Genomic DNA, 22926 nt, shown 5'->3' with positions numbered 1-22926 from the left:
AACCAAGGGAGAATTCAACAAATGCTAAGACACTTGGAAGATTCTGAGGAACAAAGGGATCTCCGGACTGATTTGTTCACTGATCACTGAAGATAGCTTTAAACTAACTTTGCTCTAAATCACAAACTAAAACATCTCAACTTGTCATTTAAAGAATGCTTGCAAGAACATCTCCAGTTTTTTTTAGCTAAGTAAGCACACCAGTTGTTTTATAATCTTTCCTTTCCAGATGTTAACCACTTAAATGTTGAGCCCATGCTGGCTTAAGTGCCCGAAGATGTGAAGCATTTTTATCTGCAAATCTGTCCACAGAAAATAGGAAAAGCTGGTTAAGGTAAGAGATCAATAGTGATTGTATATTGGCATAGATAGTGAACAGGTGAGGTCCCGGAGGACTGGAGAATTGCTAATGATGTACCCTTGTTTAAGAAGGGTAGCAAGGATAATCCAGGTAATTATCGACCGGTGAGCCTGACGTCAGTGGTAGAGAAGCTGCTGGAGAAGATACCGAGGGATAGGATCTATTTCCCATTTGAAAGAAAATGGGCTTATCAGTGATAGTCAACATGGTTTTGTGCAGGGAAGGTCATGTCTTACCAACTTAATAGAATTCTTTGAGGACGTGACAGAGTTGATTGATGAGGGAAAGGCTGTAGATGTCATATACATGGATTTTAGTAAGGCATTTGATAAGGTTCCCCATGGCAGGCTGATGGAGAAAGTGAAGTCGCATGGGGTCCAGGGTGTACTACCTAGATGGATAAAAAGCTGGCTACGCAACAGGAGACAGAGTAGTAGTAGAAGGGGGCTTCTCAAATTGGAGACCTGTGACCAGTGGTGTTCCACAGAGATCTGTGCTGGGACCACTGTTGTTTATGATGTACATCAATGATTTGGAGGAAGGTACAGGTGGTTTGATCAGCAAGTTTGCAGATGACACGAAGATTGGTGGAGTAGCAGATAGTGAAGGGGACTGTCAGAAATTACAGCAGAATATAGATAGATTGGAGAGTTGGGCAGATAAATGGCAGATGGAGTTCAATCCGGGCAAATGCGAGGTGATGCATTTTGGAAGATCGAATTCACGAGCAAACGATACAATAAATGGAAAAGTCCTGGGGAAAATCGATGAGTAGGGAGATCTGGGTGTTCAGGTCCATTGTTCCTTGAAGATGATAACACAGGTCAATAGAGTGGTCAAGGAGGCATACGGCATGCTTTCCTTCATCAGATGGGGTATTGAGTACAAGAGTTGGAAGGTCATGTTCCAGTTGTATAAGACTTTGGCTCAGCCACATTTAGAGTACTGCGTACAGTTCTGGTCGCCACATTACCAAAAGGATGTGGATGCTTTGGAGAGGGTGCAGAGGAGGTTCACCAGGATGTTGCCTGGTATGGAGGGCGCTGGCTATGAAGAGAGGTCGAGTAGATAGGATTATTTTCATTAGAAAGACGGAGACTGAGGGGGGGTTCTGATTGAGGTCTATAAAATCATGAGAGGTTTGGACAAGGTGGATAGCAAGAAGTTTTTTTCCCCCAGTGAGCTGCTCATTATGATTTCTTCTTTACATGAGGAGATGTGGGGAATGGTTAGCAATAACCAAGCAACACAGGAACCCTTTGACATCTGCAGTGGGGGTGAGCAGTGTTGTGTCCTGGCACCAAAATTACAGCACACATTTTTCTTTACTGCTGTCATATATCTTCAGGTCATCTACAGACCAGAATGCAATATCAGCTGTTTTCTGATGCTCACCTAAGACCCAAGACAGAAGTGCTCCAAGTCCTCTGCATGGAGCTCCATGCCAATAATGCTAAACCATTATTCCATATCAAGGAACATTTGCAGTGATGACTGTCCTGGTCTAGCATATTGACACAATGAAAAAAAAACTGTCCTCATCGCCATTTAAATGGACCACTCCTTATTATTAAATTATGACCCCTAGTTCTAATATTATCCCAAAACAGAAAACATCCTTTCCACATCCACCTGGTGAAGACTAATCGATTTTAACTAAGTCACCTCTGAATCTTTTGAATTCCAAAAGGATACAGGTCTCGCCTGTCTATTCGTTCTTCAGAAGGTAATCCGCTCAATCCACGTATTAGTCTAATAAACTTTCTCTGAACTGGTTTCAATGAATTAACATCTCTCCATAAGCACAGTGACCAGTACTGTGCACAATACTCCAGATGCAGTTTCACCAATGCCCCACGTAACAGGAGCATAACCTCCTTACTCTCGCTCGGAATTCCCCTGGCAATAAAACATAACATTCTACTAGCTTTCCTGATTATTTGCTAGGCCTTCATACAATCCTTCAACAATTCACAAACTAGTATACCCAGATTCCTCTACGACCTCTCACTATTTAGGTACATTTGAAATGTTGGTTTTTATATCTAGAGGGCTGGAGTACAAAGATACAGACATTACGCTGCAATTATACAAAATTGTGGTTCGGCCAACTTGGAGTACTGTGAACAGATCTGGGCACCATACTTCAGGAAAGTATTTTATTCCTTCAAAATATTAGATTTACAAGAACAATACCTGTACTTCAGAGGTTAAGGTATGTAGAGAAATTATATAAATTTGGCCTGTTTTTTCAAGAATTTAGAAGGTTAAGGGGCGACAGAGGAGATAAAGGAACTTCTTCCACTGGTTGGGGGATTGTGGAACGAGGGGTCAGAGTCTGAGAATTAGGGTCAGACTGTTCAGGAGAGCTGGTCAGAAGAACTTCTACATAGAGGACTTGGTAGATGTTAGGAACTCTCTTCCGAAAATAGCAGTGGATGCTGAATCTGTTGTTAATTTTAAATGAGATAGGTAATTTTACAAAGGTATTAAGAAGTATGGGCCAAAGGCTGGTATATGGAATTAGGCCACAAATCAGCCATTATCTCATTGATTGGTGGAATATGCTCGAGGAGCTGAATGGGCTACTTTTGTTTCTGATTTGCTATATCATGCTTCTTTTCTATTCTCTCCACCATAATGGACAATTTCATACATTTCCACATTGTGCAATGGGTGTACATTCTTAACCTATCTACATCCCTTTGTAGGCTTCTTATTTTCTCTTCATAATTCACTGTTTTATCTGTCAGTTATCATCAGAAAATCTAACTACGATAGCTTTGGTCCCTTAATCGAAATCATTTATATGCCTTTTTGTAACTTTACACATCATGGCTCTGCAATCACCAGTAATAGGCCGCATGTCACAAAAGCTGCAGCTGTTGTGTCCATGTTGAGCAGAATGGTACAGAGTAACAGTAACCTGTGAGAACACCAAACTGCAAATCTACCAAATCTCATTCTCTGTGCAATCCTCTAAGTGACAACACCTGGCCAACATAAGGTGGGCTGGACAATAGGCCAAACAAATGCAACTTCATTGTCACAAACTGTCAAGCTAAGCCAAGATGTCAAGACAAAGGTCACCAACTGAGGAAGTTCTGGAGCACATCAATTCCATTTCCATACATTCACTGATATGTCAAGCTTGTGTTGGTTAGGATGATAGCCATTGATCCACCAAACGTACACACATTGAACTGGATACTGTATCACAACCCCCAGCCAAGCGTACTTCTGTAACAGGGACAGCAATAAATGTAATACAAAGATGCCAGGGACTGACAAATGGGAGATAGCAAGAATTGCAGATGCTGGAGTCAGAGACAACACAGTGTGGAGCTAGCGGAACTCAGCAGGCCAGGCAGCATCAGAGGACCTCCAACCTGGTCTACTGTGGTGTGGGTGTGGTGGGCTCAGCAAGGAGTGTGGAGCGGACAAGGGGGCTACAGAGTGAGTGGTCCCTACAAAAGGCAGATAGGAGTGAGGACGGAAGTACCCCTTTGGTCGTGGGGTCGGATTATAGGTGGTCAAAGTGGCGGAGAATGATACACTAGATGCAGAGGTTGGTGGGGTAATACGCAAGGACCAGGGGAATTCTGTCTTTATTTTTGTTGGGGGGAAGGGTTTTGAGGGCAGAAGTGCAGGAAATGCAAGAGATGCAGTTGAGGGAATTTATGATCACCAGAGGGGGAAGCTGCAGTCCTTGAAATAAGATGACATCTGGATGTTCAGGAGTGAAATGCTCCATCTTGGGATCAGATGCGGCAGAGGTGGAGGAATTGGGAGTAGGGGATTGCATTCTGGCGGGACGGTAGGTGAGAGGAGGTGTAGTCCAGGTAGCTATGGGAGTCGGTGGGCTTGAAATAGATGTCAATGCTGAGGCAGTTACCAGAGATGGAGACATAGAGGTCCAGGAAGGGGAGGGTGGCATTAGAGATGGTCCAGGTGAACAGTGTTTGTAAAGTCGATTAACTGTTCAAGCTCCTTGTGGGAGCATGAGGAAGCACCAATACAGTCATCAATGTAACAGAGGAAGAGGTGAGGGATCGTGCTGGGTGGAGCACAAAAGCAAGAATCCTTCAAAGTGCATAGCTCGGATCCATATGGTTGCCCGTGGTCACCTCCTTAGTTTGTAGGAAGTGACAGGAGTTAAAGGAGAAGTTGTTCAGAGTAAGGACTCTTAAGTGGATGAAGGTGTTGGTGGAGGGGGACTGTTTGGGCCTGAGGGAGTGGAAGAAGCAGCAGGGGGCTTTTATGCCATCTGTGTGGGGGATACAAGTGTACAGTGATTGGACGATCGTAATGAAGATGATGTTTTTGGGATCCAGGGAATTGGATGAATTGGACAGTGGTGTCCTGGATATAGGTGGGGAGTTCCTGAACCTGGGGGCAAAAGACTGAGTCAAGGTAAGCTGACAGGAGTATGCAGAGACAATGGGTTGGCTGGGGCAGTGAGGTTTGTGGATTCTGGAAAGGAGACAGAAACAGGTGGTGCAGTGTTGGGGAATGATGACGTTGGAAGTTGTGAGGTTATGACCTGACACAATCTGTCCATCTTCTCTCCTACCTGTCAGCCCCACCCATCCCTCTGACCAAATCCCCACCACTTTTTACTGATATCCACCTATCATCATCTCACCTATCTTTCCCCAGTCTAACACCCTCCTCTCTCAGTTTATTTCCCAGCTTTCTTACCCCTCCCAATTTCTGAAGGGTCCTGAGCCAAAGTGTCAACTTTCCTGCTCCTCTAATGCTGCCTGGCCTGCTGAGTATCTCCAGCTCCACACTGTGATGTCACTGATAAATGGGAGATAAATAACTGATGGCCATGACGTCTGGAGACTGACAATTTGGCACAGCATTGCAAGGAATGAGCAAAAACAAAAAGCATAGCTGGCCAGGAAGCGGGTTCAAAGGAACTAAAAAGTAAACTAAAAGAATCACACGTCTTCACATTATTCTCTGACAGCAAATGCATCAGATTGCAAGAGTGTGAATCTAATGCCACGCAAAGTGATGCTCAATTCAAAGAGTTTAACACTATAAAACAAACCAATGGCACCCATTTTCTAATATAAAAAAATGCATAGCACATGCACAGCTTAAAAGGAAAGTTGCACCCAGTTTTTGTTTAATTGGCTCAACTTGTCAATCAATCAATCAGCACCCTATTCAGACGTAGTACACCTGTTGTTCCCATTGAAATGTGACATTTTTGTGTCTGTTCCTTTATGTACACAATGTAAAGCTTCAAGAACATGTCTTTATTTTTCCCCTCTAAATTTCTGTTAAAAACAATTAGAGGAATGGGTTGGTGATGTGATAATGGGAACTGCAGATGCTGGAGAATCCAAGATAATAAAATGTGAGGCTGGATGAACACAGCAGGCCCAGCAGCATCTCAGAGCACAAAAGCTGACGTTTCGGGCCTAGACCCTTCATCAGAGAGGGGGATGGGGTGGGGGTTCTGGAATAAATAGGGAGAGAGGGGGAGGCAGACCAAGGATGGAGAGAAAAGAAGATAGGTGGGAAGGAGAGTATAGGTGGGGAGGGGATAGGTCAGTCCAGGGAAGACGGACAGGTCAAGGAGCTGGGATGAGGTTAGTAGGTAGGAGATGGAGGTGCGGCTTGGGGTGGGAGGAAGGGATGGGTGAGAGGAAGAACAGGTTAGGGAGGCAGAGACAGGTTGGACTGGTTTTGGGATGCACTGGGTGGAGGGGAAGAGCTGGGCTGGTTGTGTGGTGCAGTGTGGGGAGGGGACGAACTGGGCTGGTTTTGGGATGCGGTGGGGGAAGGGGAGATTTTGCAGCTGGTGAAGTCCACATTGATACCATTGGGCTGCAGGGTTCCCAAGCGGAATATGAGTTGCTGTTCCTGCAACCTTCGGGTGGCATCATTGTGGCATTGCAGGAGGCCCATGATGGACATGTCAACTAAAGAATGGGAGGGGGAGTGGAAGTGGTTTGCGACTGGGAGGTGCAGTTGTTTATTGCGAACCGAGCGGAGGTGTTTTGCAAAGCGGTCCCCAAGCCTCCGCTTGGTTTCCCCAATGTAGAGGAGGCCACACCGGGTACAGTGGATGCAGTATACCACAATGGCAGATGTGCAGGTGAACCTCTGCTTAATGTGGAAGTCATCTTGGGGCCTGGGATGGGGGTGAGGGAGGAGGTGTGGGGGCAAGTGTAGCATTTCCTGCGGTTGCAGGGGAAGGTGCTGGGTGTGATGGGGTTGGAGGGCAGCGTGGAGTGAACAAGGGAGTCACGGAGAGAGTGGTCTCTCCGGAAAGCAGACAGGGGAGGGGATGGAAAAATGTCTTGGGTGGTGGGGTCGGATTGTAGATGGCGGAAGTGTTGGAGGATGATGCCGTGTATCCGGAGGTTGGTGGGGTGGTGTGTGAGAACGAGGGGGATCCTCTTTGGGCGGTTGTGGCGGGGGCGGGGTGTGAGGGATGTGTTGCGGGAAATGCGGGAGACGCGGTCAAGGGCGTTCTCGACCACTGTGGGGGGAACGTTGCGGTCCATCTGGGATGTGCGGGAGTGGAATGCCTCATCGTGAGGGCAGATGCGGCGGAGGCGGAGGGATTGGGAATAGGGGATGGAATTTTTGCAGGAGGGTGGGTGGGAGGAGGTGTATTAGGTAGCTGTGGGAGTCGGTGGGCTTGAAATGGACATCAGTTACAAGCTGGTTGCCTGAGATGGAGACTGAGAGATCCAGGAAGGTGAGGGATGTGCTGGAGATGGCCCAGGTGAACTGAAGGTTGGGGTGGAAGGTGTTGGTGAACGGATGAACTGTTCGAGCTCCTCTGGGGAGCAAGAGGCGGCGCCGATACAGTCATCAATGTAACGGAGGAAGAGGTGGGGTTTGGGGCCAGTGTAGGTGCGGAAGAGGGACTGTTCCACGTAGCCTACAAAGAGGCAGGCATAGCTGGGGCCCAAGCATGTGCCCATGGCCACCCCCTTAGTCTGTAGGAAGTGGGAGGAATCAAAAGAGAAGTTGTTGAGGGTGAGGACAAGTTCGGCTAGGCGGATGAGGGTGTCAGTGGAGGGGGACTGGTCGGGCCTGCGGGACAGGAAGAAGCGGAGGGAGGCCCAATGGTATCAATGGATTTAACTGTCACTGACTTTGAACCATCTCTGGGGCATGTTTCAAGCTGGTTTGAAGTAATAAAAAGTTACTTGGCTGCTGTACCTCCTTGACCTGTCCATCTTCCCTGGACTGACCTATCCCCTCCCTACCTCCCCACCTATCTTCTTTTCTCTCCATCCTCGGTCCGCCTCCCCCTCTCTCCCTAATTATTCCAGAACCCCCACCCCATCCCCCTCTCTGATGAAGGGTCTAGGCCCGAAACGTCAGCTTTTGTGCTCCTGAGATGCTGCTGGGCCTGCTGTGTTCATCCAGCCTCACATTTTATTATTATAGAGGAATGGGTTGGTGCTGTTTTACATAAAATGTTTTTACCTACTGCTTGATGTCCGTGAACAACAGTGTGCACCAGATCGGACCTTCACATAGTTTCTTTCATGTTCCACTTGTCGAATTTGAGCTTCAAGTTTAGAAACAACCCTGAAATGCAAGTGTGAATGACGTCACGACTAGTAAGGTAAAATCACTAACTCAAAGTGTAGCTTACATTAATATTCAAAAACAAAACAAGGACAGCCTCAAATACTGAAGCAGTTCGGATAAAAATTCACAGACCCAAAACATTATATCTTTCTTTCTTAGATGTTGGCAGATCACCTGGGTTTTTATCTAAAAATTTAAATATTGAAATGAACAGGACTCTTGAATGACAGATTGACCATTAGAAACTACTGCCGAAAAAGTAGAGAAAACTCTTCATGTTGCCATCCCCAATGGGAAGTGCTCAACTTTTGCACTCTCTCCTGATTCGCAACCAGTTGTTGAACAATGTTGACTAAAACAAAATGTTGGCAGAAAATAGGAAATTAGAAATGCTGGAACACCAAAATTAATTTTGGATAGACTATTTGACAAAAAAAAGCTTAAAAAAAAGAGAAACCAGGAGGATCAAGGAAGTACACATGAAAATCCAACATTTATAGTTCCACTAATTTAAATTTTGATGACAAGAAATTCTGCATTTTAAAATCACACCATTCAGACTTAGTTCATAGACTATTCAAGTATGGAATCAGGCCATAACAGTTGAATAACTTGACTATAGTTTCCTCCATGAACAGCCTTTCCTAACTTCACTCTCCTGCTTAATTCCCATTCTCTTCAGTATTGTTCGCTAATCAAAGTTCTGTTCAAAACAATTCAGAATTCCAGTACCATGTCCAGGTCATGTCCAACAAATGTACACATTTCATTGGTTCCAAACCTCCGGACTTTACTTTTAGTTCCAGTGAGTAGAGGAAACCTTACTCTGTATTTTAATCTCTTGTTGTCCCTGTCCCAGGAGTGTCTAATGGGGCTGGTGTCAAGAGGATTTTGCTCTCCATTTACTTCTAGTTTAAAAAGAGTACAGCAGCCAAGTAACTTTTTATTACTTCAAGCCAGCTTGAAACATGCCCCAGAGATGGTTCAAAGTCAGTGACAGTTAAATCCAACAGCTTAGTTCAGGACAATCCCCACCACCTCCCTGGTGATCTGCTCTTGGAGATGTTTTGTCACCCAGAGAGTGCAAATTTTCCAATCGTCTGGGACTTTCCCTGACTCCAGTGACTTTTGAAAGATTACAACCAAAGCTTCCGCTATTTCCTCAGCCACTTCCCTCAGAACTCTAGGATGTAGCCCTTCGGGGCCAGGAGATTCATCAATTTTTAGGCCTTTTAGCTTTTCTAGCACTTTCTCTTTTGTAATGCCTACCATGCTCAACTCTGCCCCTGGCTCTCCCTAATTGTTGGGATACTACTCATGTCTTCCACTGTGAAGACTGACGCAAAGTACTTATTAAGTTCTTCAGCTATTTCCTTATCTCACATCACGAGCCTTCCAGCATCAATTTGGAGCGGCCCAATATCTACTTTTGCCTCTCATTTGTTTCTTATGTATTGAAAGAAGCTTTTACTATCATTTCTAATATTACTAGCTAGCCTACCTTCATATATGATCCTCTCCTTCCGTATTGCTCTCTTTGTTATCCTCTGTTTGTTTTTGTAGCCTTCCCAATCTTCTGATTTCCCACTGCTCTTGGCCACTTTATAGGCTGTCTCTTTTTCTTTGATATATTTCCTGACTTCCTTTGTCAGCCATGGCTGTCTAATCCCACCTCGGATAATCTTTCTTTTCTTTGGGATGAACCTCTGTACTGTGTCCTCAATTACACCCAGAAACTCCTGCCATTGTTGCTCTACTGTCTTCCCCGCTAGGCTCTGCTTCCAGTTGATTTTCGTCAATTCCCCTCTCATGCCCCTGTAATTACCTTTACGTAACTGTAATACCATTACATCCGATTTTGCCTTCTCTCTTTCAAACTGCAGACTGAACTCTACCATATTACGATCACTGCCTCCTAAGTGTTCCCTTACTTTAAGGTCTTTTTATAAAGTCTGGCTCATTATATAGCACTAAGTCCAGAATAGCCTGCTCCCTTGTGGGCTCCATCACAAGCTGTTCCAAAAAGCCATCCTGCAAACATTCCATGAATTCCTTTTCTTCGGATCCACCGCCAACATTATTCACCCAATCCACCTGCATATTGAAGTCCCCCATGATCACCGTGACCTTGCCTTTCTGACATGCCTTATCTATTTCTCGGTGCATCTTGTGCCCCTGGTCCTGATCACTGTTAGGAAGTCTGTACATAACTCCCATTATAGTTTTTTTGCCTTTGTGGTTCCTCAATTCCACCCGCACAGACTCCACATCTTCCGACCCTATGTCATTCAGTGCCGTAGATTTAATTTCATTCTTAACTAAGACAACTCCACCCCCTCTGCCCACTTCCCTGTCTTTTTGATATGTTGTGAATCCTTGGATGTTTAACTGCCAGTTCTGAACTCCCTGCAACCATGTCTCTGTGATGCCTGTCACATTATAATCATTCAAGAGGATTTGTGCTGTTAATTCATCTACTTTGTTGCAAATACTACGAATATTTAGATAAAGTGCCTTAATGCTAACTTTCTTATCATTATTAGAGAGGTTGGAAATCCCAAGATGTCTTAAGCTATCCTTTCTTTTTACTGTATTCCTAGTCTGCCTCGAGCTTAAATCCACCTGTACACATGCTATCCTGTTGCTTATCTTTCCATTTAACTCCACACTCCCTGCCTCCTTCACTTTCCCTTCCCCTGACTTAGAAGTTTAAAGTCCTACTGACCACCCTATTTGTCCTCTACCCTGTCAAGACCCCTCAGGATTTTGTACATTTCAATCAAGTCACCTCTTACTCTCCTAAACTCAATAGATACAAGCCTAGACTGTTCAACATTCCCTCTCGAGACAAAACACCTCCTCTGGACATTAGTTTGAATGGCTTCTAACACATTTAAATCTTTTCTTAAATAAGGAGACCCATTCTGTGCACAGTATTCCAGAACTGACCTCACCAATGCTCTGTAGAACTAAAGCATAACCACTCTTTTGTATTTGATTTGCTTCAGAATATTGGCCAAAGTTCTATTTTTTTCCTGATTACTTGCTGTACCTGCATACTGAACTTTTGCAATAATGCACCATGTCACCCAGATCTCCACTCCTCAGAGTTCTGCAATCTCTCACCAATTAGATAATACATTTCTTTTTGAAAAAATTACTGCCAAAATTGGCAATTCACATGTTACTACATTACATTCCATGTTCCACATCTTTGCACACTCAATTAACCAGTTTGCAACCCTTTGTAACGTCCCAACATCCTCATCAGAACATGATCTGGCTGCAAACCAAGGGACATCCAGGATGATGATGAATTCTATGACCTGATCTTAATTGAACATAAATTTCCAAATATCATTGCAGCCAAGTGTATATGCTCACCCTCAACACTATATTGAAGAAAAACCCATATTATGTTTCCCAAGAAGTTTTACAGCATTAAGTAGCAAAATCAAGACCCAATTGTCTAACCTTTTCAACTCGGAGATTTGCGAATTTGCGTCAATTAGTTTATCTTCTGTTGTACTCAAAGTTTCCTAGTTAAGAAGAAAAAATATACAGGCAATACAAAAATTTAGTCAACATTTATATGTTCCATGTCAGAATAATCAACTATGACTTATAGCAATAAACAATGACCTTTATGGCAGTTTGCAAAACTCTGAGTGAATGTGAAATTACCTTTACTTGTTCGTGTTCTTTTCCCAGTGACTCGTATTCTATAAGTAGCTGCAATGGAGAAGGGGAGACTAGATTTTACATCTGAGCCAAAACTTAAAACACTGTACTTAGCAAGTTTATTTATGAAAGAATGACCATTCCTAAACAGAAAAAAGAAACAAGAGGAACCAACCAGTACACATATTGGTTCCACTATTCTTTTAAGACAACTTCATATAAAAGAAAATTCAGAACTCACGTTCTGTAATATTTTGTGTTCTTGTTTCATTCTGGCGTCTTTATTATCAGAATGTTTGTAAGCTTTTTCAAAGGCCTCTTCTAGATCTTGCAGCCTGCTATTGAGTTTGTTGACCATGTTATCCTTCTCCTTGTTGTCTTTTCGCATTTCATCAAGACGCTGTTGTAATGCATTAGCTGTGGCACTAACTGCATCATAGCGCACTGGCCAATCAGTCTAACCAAAAAACACAAGAGTAATCTTGAAAAGTGGGAAAGGGTTAAGAGAATAAATAAACAAACTATCAAAATATTGTTGTATTTAGTACAGATTTTATAAGTGCTTTAAACACTATCCAGCTTTTAAGCATGTGCTACAGAATTATCTAACTAATTGCACAGTCTTCACTTAAACCAAGGTCAGCATTTTCAAAATTTCTGACTATAATACTTGCACCAATTTATACACAATCTTTCTTTTCATTACTCAAGGACTGCTACTTACCAACTGCATTTCCATTAAGTAGTTCTTGTTCTCCAAATCTCGAATTCGATTACCAGCTTCAGTTAAAGCTCTTTCCAGTTGTTCACATCTAAAAATTTAAAAATAAGCATAAGCAATAGCGTGAAAGCTTACGCTAAGCTATTATCAATCATCCAATCTTAGAATGTTTACAACACAGAAGGCCAACGATCCCATCATATGTAAACAGAATTTATGCAAAATAATTCAACCTGTCCAATCCCCCACCTTTTCACAACAGGTCTGTAAGTTTCCTATGTAATAAAGTGTGAAGCTGGATGAACACAGCAGGCCAAGCAGCATCTCAGGAGCACAAAAGCTGACGTTTCGGGCCTAGACCCTTCATCAGAGATGCTCCTGAGATGCTGCTTGGCCTGCTGTGTTCGTCCAGCTTCACACTTTATTATCTTGGATTCTCCAGCATCTGCAGTTCCCATTATCGCTCTAAGTTTCCTATAGCTAGTTATCCAAATCCTTTTTGAAATCCACGATTGAGTCTACTACCACCAAGTTCATGCAGTATATTCCAGATCCTCACCATATGCTGCACAACAATTTTTCTCCTTTGACTTTGATTCTCCTGTCAGTCATCTTAAATCTGCATCCACTGGCTCTCAACCATTCACCCACTTACGACAGTCTCCTTCCAAATCAAAACCACTCATGTTTTTGAGCACTTCTGTATATTCTCTTCCAGATGGAGATAGTCAACTTCTCCAATCTACCCACACAACTGACGTCACTCATTCTTGGATCCACATAATCAACTTTTCTCTACACCCTCTCTGATGATTTTGCAACATTTCTAAAGTGTAGTGTGCTGAATAGGACACAATACTTGAGGCTGAATCAATGTTTTATAATGGTTCACATAACAGTGTTGTTTTTATGTTCTATTCTTGTTTGTAAAGCCCAGGATCCTATATACCTTATTAACTACCTGGTCAACCATCCCAGCAACCTTGAACAGTCAGTGCACATATGACACCAAGTCCCTCTGTTCACGCAACCCTATAGAATTGTATCGTTTTATACTGCTTCTCCCCTTTTGTCCCCCCTAGCGAATCTCTTCTTGTCATACCAAAATGAATGACTTCATACTTTCTAAATTCAACTTACATGGTACAATTGCAATGTGTCTGCCCATTCCTTCAGCCTATGTTTCACGCCATCTACAAATTGGAAAATTGTGTCCTGGAAACCTAAGCTTATTTGAAAAAAAATTCAGAATATTGGAGTCATCCCCACTACACATGAACTGAATGACCTGCTAAGACATTTCAGGGGGCAGTTAAGAGGCAACTGTCAATCACATTGTTACAGATCTATAGTCAAATATCTAGGAAGTCCTGGTAAGGAAGACAGATTTCCTTTTCAAAAGGACATTAGTGAGCCAGATTTATTTTTATGACAATCAACAATGGCAACATAGTCACCATAAAATTAGAGATTTTTAATTTCAGATTTTTACTGAATTTAAGTTTCACAATTTGCCACAGTGGGATTTGAATTTACTTCGCCAGAACAATAACCTACTTTTAAAGATAACAGACCAGTGATATCATTACTTTGCCTCCACCTCCCTTATCATTAAACAAGATCAGGAAAACAAATGGTCCTGGCACCAACCCATGAGCACAGTTGGCCTTCATACAGTTCATAAACCACTTGCTACTACAATGTTTACTATCATTCAGGAATTTTAAATCCAAATTGCTACCATCTCTTTTATTCCACAGCTTCAACTTTGCGGGCAAGCTTGTTAGGTGGTACTTTATCAAATACTTTTTTGGAAGACAACATATACCACATCAACCATATTAATCCTTCTTGTTAGTTCAAAGAGTCCAACAAGTTATTAAAACATAATTTACCTTTAACAATTCAACCCTATCTTTCCTTAATTAATGCACATTTGTTCAAGTGACTTAATTTTGTCCTGTATTATCATTTCTAAAAGCTTTCCCACCACCAAGCTTAACTAACTGCCCTGCAGTTGCTGGGGTATTACTTGATCCTGTTTTGAATAAACGTGTATGGCAGATGCAGTTTAATGTGGATTAATGTGCAGTTATACACTTTGGTGGCAAGAACAGGAAGGCCGATTACTATCTCAATGGAGTCAAGTTAGGTAAAGGGGAAGCACAACGAGATCTAGGTGTTCTTGTACATCAGTCAATGAAAGCAAGCATGCAGGTACAGCAAGCAGTGAAGAAAGCTAATAGCATGCTGGCCTTCATAACAAGAGGAATTGAGTATAGGAGCAAAGAGGTCCTTCTGCAGCTGTACAGGGCCCTGGTGAGACTGTACCTGGAGTAATGGAGTTTTGGTCTCCAAATCTGAGGAAGAACATACTTGCTATTGAGGGAGTGCAGCGTAGGTTCACGAGGTCAATTCCCGGTATGGCAGGACTATCATATGTTGAAAGATTGGAGCGACTGGGCTTGTATGCACTTTAGTTTAGAAGGATGAGAGGGGATCTGATTGAGGCGTATAAGATTATTAAGGGATTGGACACTCTGGAGGCAGGAAGCATGTTTCCGCTGATGGGTGAGTCCAGAACCAGAGGACACAGTTTAAAAATAAGGGGTAGGCCATTTCGGACAGAGTTGAGGAGAAACTTCTTCACCCAGAGAGTGGTGGATATATGGAATGCCCTGCCCCAGAAGACAGTGGAGGCCAACTCTCTGGATACTTTCAAGAAAGAGATGGATAGAGCTCTTAAAGATAGTGGAATCAAGGGTTATGGGGATAAGGCAGGAACAGGATACTGATTGTGGATGATCAACCATGATCATAATGAATGGTGGTGCTGGCTCAAAGGGCCGAATGGCCTACTCCAGCACCTACTGTCTTTTGCCTATCGTCTATTGTAACACTTGAAATTTTCCAATCCTCTGGCAACACCCAAGTATCTACGCAAAAATGGAAGATTATGATCAGTGCCTCCACAATTTCTATCCTGACTTTCTTCCATACTTTTGAGACACCTAAGACCCCAGTGACATCAGCTTGAAACAAAGCCTGCATATCCAATATTTCTCTTAATCAATTTTTAGACCACCCAATCTCTCAACTAGCTCTTCTCGAACAAAAGATGTGAGCAGCAACTTCTCAAAACTACCCAACTGAGAGCTCAGCTGTGGCCTCAAGTCCATGGATAAATCTCCTTTTTGGTTTGTAATCGGCCTCATTCCTCCTTTTACTCTACTTTTTATTATTAATATGCCAATCGACCTTTAGATTCCCTTTTGTTAGCTACCATATTTTCTTAACTCTGTTTTTCTCATCTATTTTTGACATTTCCCCTCTGAATTTTCTGTTCACCCTGCTTCTCATTCATTATCAACCCAACATCAGTGATACGCACCTTTGTTTTACTTTACATTACTCTATCGCTTATCATTAAGGAAGGTCTGGCTTTGTTTGTCTTCCTATTAACATTTACAGGAACCTCTCTCAAATGAAGCCGAACCATTTCCCCATTAAGTTCAGCCACTTGTTCTGTTACAGGTTTGCCTACCAATCTTCTATTCCAGTTACCTAGACAAGATCTGTTCTTATTACAAATGAAGTTGGTCGTCCTCCAGTAATTATTTTTACTCTTTTCTTTACCCTTTTCCCATAGCTGATCTAAACATTATGATTATATGAGCCTGACAATGCCAATGTAACACAAAGAATTAGTTTGTATCTTGATAAGAATGGAGGACAATACTGAAACAAAAAAACAAGCAATGATCATCTCAATTTTTTAAATCGTTTTTTCCATTGCGACAGAAGTTCTGAAGAAGAGTCACTGAACTTGAAACATCAAATCTGCTTTCGCCGCATAGATACTTGCAGACTAACTGAGCTTCGCCAGCAATTTCTGTTTTTGTTACAAAAATATACATTTTGCTCTGCACTTAAATGAAAAATTAAACAGAATAACTGCAGATGAGGTAAAGGAAGTTAAATTTAATGGTTAGGTCAAATGTATGTTTCATTGAAACCAAAAATCACCTTTTTAAAAGATCCTTGTTATGTTTCTCTGCTTCAAATATAGTTGAAGATCCATTTAAGCTTTCCAACTTTTCCCTAAGGCTGTTTATTTCTGCCTCATAGTATGCCCTAATGTCAGCCACGTGACGTGCATGCTTCTCACGTAGATTTAGGCGAGCTCTAGAAATAATATTCCAACACAAAAGAGTCTGAATTTATGTTCACAGTGTAAATTGGAATGAAATGTACAATATTGTATTTAACATATGAACTATTATTTGTCTATGCAAATACGATCTGGAAAATTTCATATTCTGTATGAATACAGTGTTACCATGATAAAGCAAAATTCAGCAACAACTGAAAACAGATGCCACCACAGACCAACACACTAAAGTGAATTTAAACAGTTGAGATGTCTGAACAGATTTTCAACAAATCAAAATGAAATTTCATAAAGTGTGAAGATTTTTTTAAATTAAGTGTTACTTACATAGATAACACAATAGGATCTTCAAGAGATGATGCAGATACAGGATGATCCACTGAGCCACTTACATGGTTTTCAATTCCCAATGGCCCAATACAGGGCACAGATGGTTGTGTCAGTGTAGAACTGCAACTCTCTACTTGATCATGCAATGAGCCTGCATTCCTTGTCAGTTGTAAATTTTTAGAATGAGGCCTGTTGTCAGCAGAGGAGGCTCGAGAGGCAGGGTGGAGATTCCAGTTCTGTAATGGTGACAAGGTCTTCTGTTGGGAACATCCGGAAGTACTGGTCAATTCTGATCCTAGCAATGTATCTACACATAATTCTGAATTATGATCAGAATAGCTATGAATAGTTACACTCATGATGGAGTCTGGGCTGACTGAAGATGGAGTGTCAGATTCTGAAACTGCCACTGGAGTAGAGAAATCATCTCGCAGAGAAAATGCTGCAGGTGGCTTCATATGAAGAGTAGGATCAAGTGTTAAAACCTTAATATGTGGAGAAAAATATTAGAAGTATTTTTGTACAGAAGTTAAATCTCATTCCATAAACAGATACAATTCTAAAAAGTGGGTTTCAACTATTATTTGATAAAAATATAGAACAATATATCTTGCAGCTGTTGATAAAAGACTCACAGAGTATGGTTCTGACATGTTGACACATTAGGAGGGCTTTCTTCGTACATTTATTAGCAATGGGTACTTAACTAGGTGAAACAGTAATGAGGAACTGGCTACACATGGAGTAGTGGGTAAAGCCGAGTAGCGCGTTTTTTTGATGCAACATTCAATGGCATTTTATGTACTTCAATAATACTAGTAACTTGCATTAATACCATCTGAACAAGTTACGCAAACTGAAAAGTCACAATCAGTCAATCAGTAACCTCAGAAAGCCAATTTGCTATATATTTAACAGCACAAGTCAAAAATTTTCAAAACATTGCATGGATTGTAGGTTTTCATTATTAAGTAGATTTATGACTACGTAAAGTGCACAGGCTCAAGTAGATAATGAGGACAGATAAAACAGCCTTAATATAATTAAAGGCAAGGCATACAGAGCAAAAGATCCCAAATGCTGATCCTGAGCCAAGTTAGCTAGCGACAAAGGGCACAACTTGGCATGAGAATTCCCAGGATTGGAAGAAGGGAAGCAGAAGTGGAAAAGATGCACTAACTCATGCTACAGAAAGAACAGTATCCAAACTGTGCAGTGCAATTAATGATCCATTTTATGGGAAATAAAGTGCCTCAGAGAAAATTGGGTGACGCAGTGGCTTAGGCACTGGACTTTCTGTATAGGTCCTAGGTTCAGATCCAAGCCAAATGTCTAACGATTTAAAAAAGGTACAGATCACATCTAAAACACATGTGAACTATTCTAATTACATTCACCTTAGCTTACAGGCAAAGGTCCTCTGAGTGGCAACCTCACTCGGAGGCAGAGAGCAGCTGGTGTAAAGAATGGATAACTATTACACTGGGGGGCACTTCTGATATTTGGGTAGGAGGTGGGATAGGTAACATATCTCTCCAGCGGGCTGCATGGAGTGCAGTTGATTATCAGTACCGCATACATCGAACAGAAAATATTCAAATTCCCAGCAACAATAGTCCCCATCTTGATGAGCAAAAAATAAACCAGCTGACTTGGCAAAAGAAACAAAAAAAAAAGATGAGAAAAAATCTTTTCAAACACTGAATAGTTAAGGTATGGAATGCACTGCTCTGAAGTATAGTGAATGAAAATTCAATTGAAACATTCTAAATAAGGAAACAGACTGCCATTTTAAAGAAAAATTGCACAGGGTTTTTTGATGTGCAGAGAGCAGGCAGCAGGATAGCAAAGCGAAGTGCTCATTTGGACAGTCAGTGTAGACACAATGGGCAGATCGACGTTCTTCTGCACTGTCCAATTCTGTGCAATTGGAAGACTTCTACTGGTGAGCCACCCTTCATTTACTGAGCAAGAGCAAGATCACACCCATGGATAACAACTGATAATCGTAACTAGATCATTTCATAACAGCACGTGACTGTGGTCAAAATGATCGGGGTGCAAACCCAGCTAAATTAGCCCATTGTCACCCAGATAACAAAGTGTGAAGCTGGATGAACACAGCAGGCCAAGCAGCACCTCAGGAGCACAAAAGCTGATGTTTCGGGCCTAGACCATGATGAAGGGTCTAGGCCCGAAACGTCAGCTTTTGTGCTCCTGAGATGCTGCCTGGCCTGCTGTGTTCATCCAGCTTCACACTTTGTTATCTTGGATTCTCCAGCATCTGCAATTCCCATTATCACTGATACCATTCTCACCCAGGTATGTTTTCAGCCAGCAAAGCCAAAAAGATCAAATAATTAACTCACTCAGTACAGATTAAATGTTAAATTTCGGACATCTAACATGTTGCATTAAGAGTTTTGAAACAAGGTTCAGAATCCACCAAGCTTATGTTATGTTAAGATGTTCCAGCATTGCTTTAAATCCATGTTTAATAATTAATGATGTGCAATTTAAATGAAATTTAACACTTTCACTAGTATAAACGCCAGATTTGAAAAACTGCTTAATTTTAAACAATTAAAGCCACTTAATGATTGTAAAAGTTTGTAGTTCCAAGAACAACATAGGATTCTTTCTTTCATTTAGTTCACACTCACCAATGAATAAATCTTTCATTGCTAACAGGTTCAACTTCTCAAATTCTATCTCACTGCTGCAAATTTCACTCTGCTAATGCTCAATCCACTAGGAAAGCTTAGTCATTGATGCCATATCCAACAGTCGTCACCCTTGCCAACCTCCAGCTTTGCCATAGACTTTAGAAGACTTGTCCTGATTTTTAAAAAGTATCTCCCATCCGCAGTCCACATCCAATCCCTCATCTTTCACTCTTCTATTTCTGACCTACTGTACACCCACTGCTGCTTAAACAGTTGTAATAATATTGACCTCACTTTCTGAACTTCTGTTCTTAAACCAAGCATGTGACTACACTTCAAAAAGGTGTAGAATCTAATTCTCTGGTTATGTCTCAATTCTCATAACATGTGTTTGCTAAATCAACCAGCACACCACTAACTTTCCTCTCTATAAAGCAATTTGGGATGTGTTACTATGATGACAGTGCAAGCGCAAACTGCTGCTGATACTGAAAACCGTCTTACCTGTGGGGGAGACTGACGACGTGGAGGGGAACTAGATTCCCAGCCAGGTACACTCTGGTTTTCGTTCTGCTTCACAGTATAAATCTCCCCTAGTGAAGAGACTTGCCATCGGGAGTCAGCTGGAAGCTAAAAAGTAATTTGATTTATTTCACAACCACGACATTATCTGTGCCAAAATTCTTAGTATTATAACAATGATTACCAATAGGTAATTCTCTCACCGAGCTTATTGTTGGTTTTTGACCTTGCCAGTTATTTTCTATTTTTCCAAATAGGCCAATGCTCACCTATACACCATAATGGGAAACCTACAAGTTAAGATGTTAACACTAGAGGCAGTCTTCAGGCTGCGAATGAGTTCCATCCTTGGAGTCTGTTGGCAAGTCGATTTGCATGCAAGTTGGAACACAATGCAGGACAGTGTAAAATAGCTATTTATAAGAAAGAAGCAACGACTATATATCGGATCTTTAAAATTAATATTAACACACCCCTGTATAGAATCACATTCATAAATACAAGCATTCGTAAGTTGAACGTGCATAAATTGGGAACCCTTATATATAATTCCTAATAAATCACTTTAAGATACAACACAGAAAGAGGCCATTTAGCTTATTGCCTTTCTCAGCTCTTTATTAGATATTAAATTAATTCCATTCCCTTACTTTTCCCTAACAGCCATTCAAATTTTCCTTCATCACACATTCCTCAAATGCCCTTTTGAAAGTATAGAGTCCCAACACACTTTCAAGCAGTATGTTCACCAGCACAATTGTTTTCCTGGTGTCAGAGATAATGGGAACTGCAGATGCTGGAGATTCCAAGATAATAAAATGTGAGGCTGGACGAACACAGCAGGCCAAGCAGCATCTCAGGAGCACAAAAGCTGACGTTTCGGGCCTAGACCCTTCATCAGAGGAGGTAAGGGTCTAGGCCCGAAACGTCAGCTTTTGTACTCCTGAGATGCTGCTCGGCCTGCTGTGTTTGTCCAGCCTCACATTTTATTATCTTGTTTTCCTGGTGTCATCTAGTTTTGCTAATTATCTCAAAACGGAATTCCTCTGGTTACTGACTGTTTTGCTATTGAATACATTTCCTCTATAACTCTATTTAAAAAACCTTTACAATTCTGAATGTCTGTAATAGGTTCATTTAACTTTTTCTGTTTCAAGGAAAACAATTCCAGTATCTATGGTCTTCCCAGCTCCTCTTGAGGTCCCTAAAGATATCAGTGCAACCTGTACTTATCATGTGGAATGAATTGAAAAGAAAGGCACTGGATATTACAAAGGCAATGGTCCCTGATGAAAAAAAGATCAGTAGTACTTAGATCATAGATCATAGAAAAGTACAGCACAGTACAGGCCCTTCAGCCCACCATGTTGTGCCGTGGAATAATCCTAATCCAAAAACAAAATAACCTAACCTACATTCCCCTCAATTCACTGTTGTCCATGTGCATGTCCAGCAGTCGCTTAAATGTCACTAATGACTCTGCTTCCACGACTACCACTGGTAAACTATTCCATGCGCTCACAACTCTCTGGGTGAAGAACCTCCCTCTGACGTCTCCTCTATACCTTCCTCCTAACAACTTAAAACTATGACTCCTCGTGGCAGTCAATCTTGCTCTGGGGAAAAGTCTCTAGCTATCGACTCTATCCATGCCTCTCATTGCCTTGTACACCTCGATCAGGTCACCTCTCTTCCTCCTTCTCTCCAGAGAGAAAAGTCTGAGCTCAGTCAACTTCAACTTCTCCTCGTAAGACAAGCCCTCCAGTCCAGGCAGCATCCTGGTAAACCTCCTTTGCACCCTCTCCAAAGCCTCCACATCTTTCCTATAATAGGGTGACCAGAACTGGACACAATATTCCAAGTGTGGTCTCACCAGGGTTTTGTAGAGCTGCAGCAAAACCTCGCGGCTCTTAAACTCAATCCCCCTGTTAACGAAAGCCAAAACACCATATGCTTTCTTAACAACCTTATCCACCTGGGTGGCAACTTTGAGGGAGCTATGCACTTGAACACCAAGATCCCGCTGTTCCTCCACACTGCCGAGAATCCTGCCTTTAATCCTATATTCAGCATTTAAGTTCGACCTTCCAAAATGCATCACTTCGCATTTATCCAGGTTGAACTCCATCTGCCATTTCTCAGCCCAGCTCTGCATTCTGTCAATGTCTCGCTGAAGCCTGCAATAGCCCTCGATATTATGAACGGCACCTCCAACCTTTGTGTCATCAGCAAACATACTAACCCACCCCTCAACCTCCTCATCCAAGTCATTTATAAAAACTACAAAGAGCAGAGGCCCAAGAATAGAGCCCTGCGGGATACCACTCAGCACTGACCTCCAGGCAGAATACGTACTGTCTACAACCACTCTCTGCCTCCAGACTTGTTCTCCAGAACTATCCATGTCCCTAGCCAAGCTGTTTCAGTGTCGCTCTGCACACCGGCATTTAATGAACAATATGTAAAATCGACCATGAAGATTATTCCACAGAAAGCAGGAGAAATCCAATACAATAATTACCAACTATCAGTCTTCTTGTAAACATCAGAAAAATAATGCAAATTGCATTGGCATTGTCATCAAATGACATTTATTCAACAACAAACTGTTCACAATGCTCAGTTTGGATTGAGCCAGGGCTACCCTATCCCAGATGTCATTGTAGACTTAGCAAGAACATGGATAAAAGAACTAAATTCCAAAGAGAAATTGAGAATGATTGCACTTGACATCGCAGCCTCATTTGACCAAATGCAGAATTAAGGAGTCCAGCAAAATTGAAGTCAAAGGAAATAAGAATAAACCCTTCACTCACCAAGTACAACAGAAAATGGTTTTGCTTGTTGGGGATCATTCAACCCCAAGGCATCAGTACTGAAATTCAGTGTCCTAGGCCCAACT

At 41.9% G+C, this 22926-nt stretch overlaps 1 protein-coding gene across 6 annotated transcripts in view; it reads right to left on the bottom strand.

Annotated features, from left to right (window-relative positions):
- The window catches only part of LOC125464017 (M-phase phosphoprotein 9), a 99619-nt gene that overhangs the window by 45763 nt on the left and 30930 nt on the right, over positions 1 to 22926 (bottom strand). For 5 of the 6 annotated variants that reach the window (XM_059654865.1, XM_059654864.1, XM_059654867.1 and 2 more), the window contains 8 exons: positions 20007 to 20132; positions 16834 to 17321; positions 16362 to 16520; positions 12339 to 12426; positions 11856 to 12071; positions 11618 to 11665; positions 11408 to 11472; positions 7826 to 7930 (listed from right to left, as the gene is read on the bottom strand). In XM_059654865.1, coding sequence (XP_059510848.1) covers positions 7826 to 7930; positions 11408 to 11472; positions 11618 to 11665; positions 11856 to 12071; positions 12339 to 12426; positions 16362 to 16520; positions 16834 to 17321; positions 20007 to 20132 — 1295 coding nt within the window. The remainder of the gene's footprint in view (positions 1 to 7825; positions 7931 to 11407; positions 11473 to 11617; positions 11666 to 11855; positions 12072 to 12338; positions 12427 to 16361; positions 16521 to 16833; positions 17322 to 20006; positions 20133 to 22926) is intronic. The other variant, XM_059654868.1, reaches the window with a different exon arrangement.

The sequence above is a fragment of the Stegostoma tigrinum genome, chromosome 26 (genome assembly GCF_030684315.1).
Source record: "Stegostoma tigrinum isolate sSteTig4 chromosome 26, sSteTig4.hap1, whole genome shotgun sequence".
Classification (NCBI taxonomy): Eukaryota; Metazoa; Chordata; class Chondrichthyes; order Orectolobiformes; family Stegostomatidae; genus Stegostoma; species Stegostoma tigrinum.
This window is presented reverse-complemented; position numbering and strand designations above follow the sequence as displayed.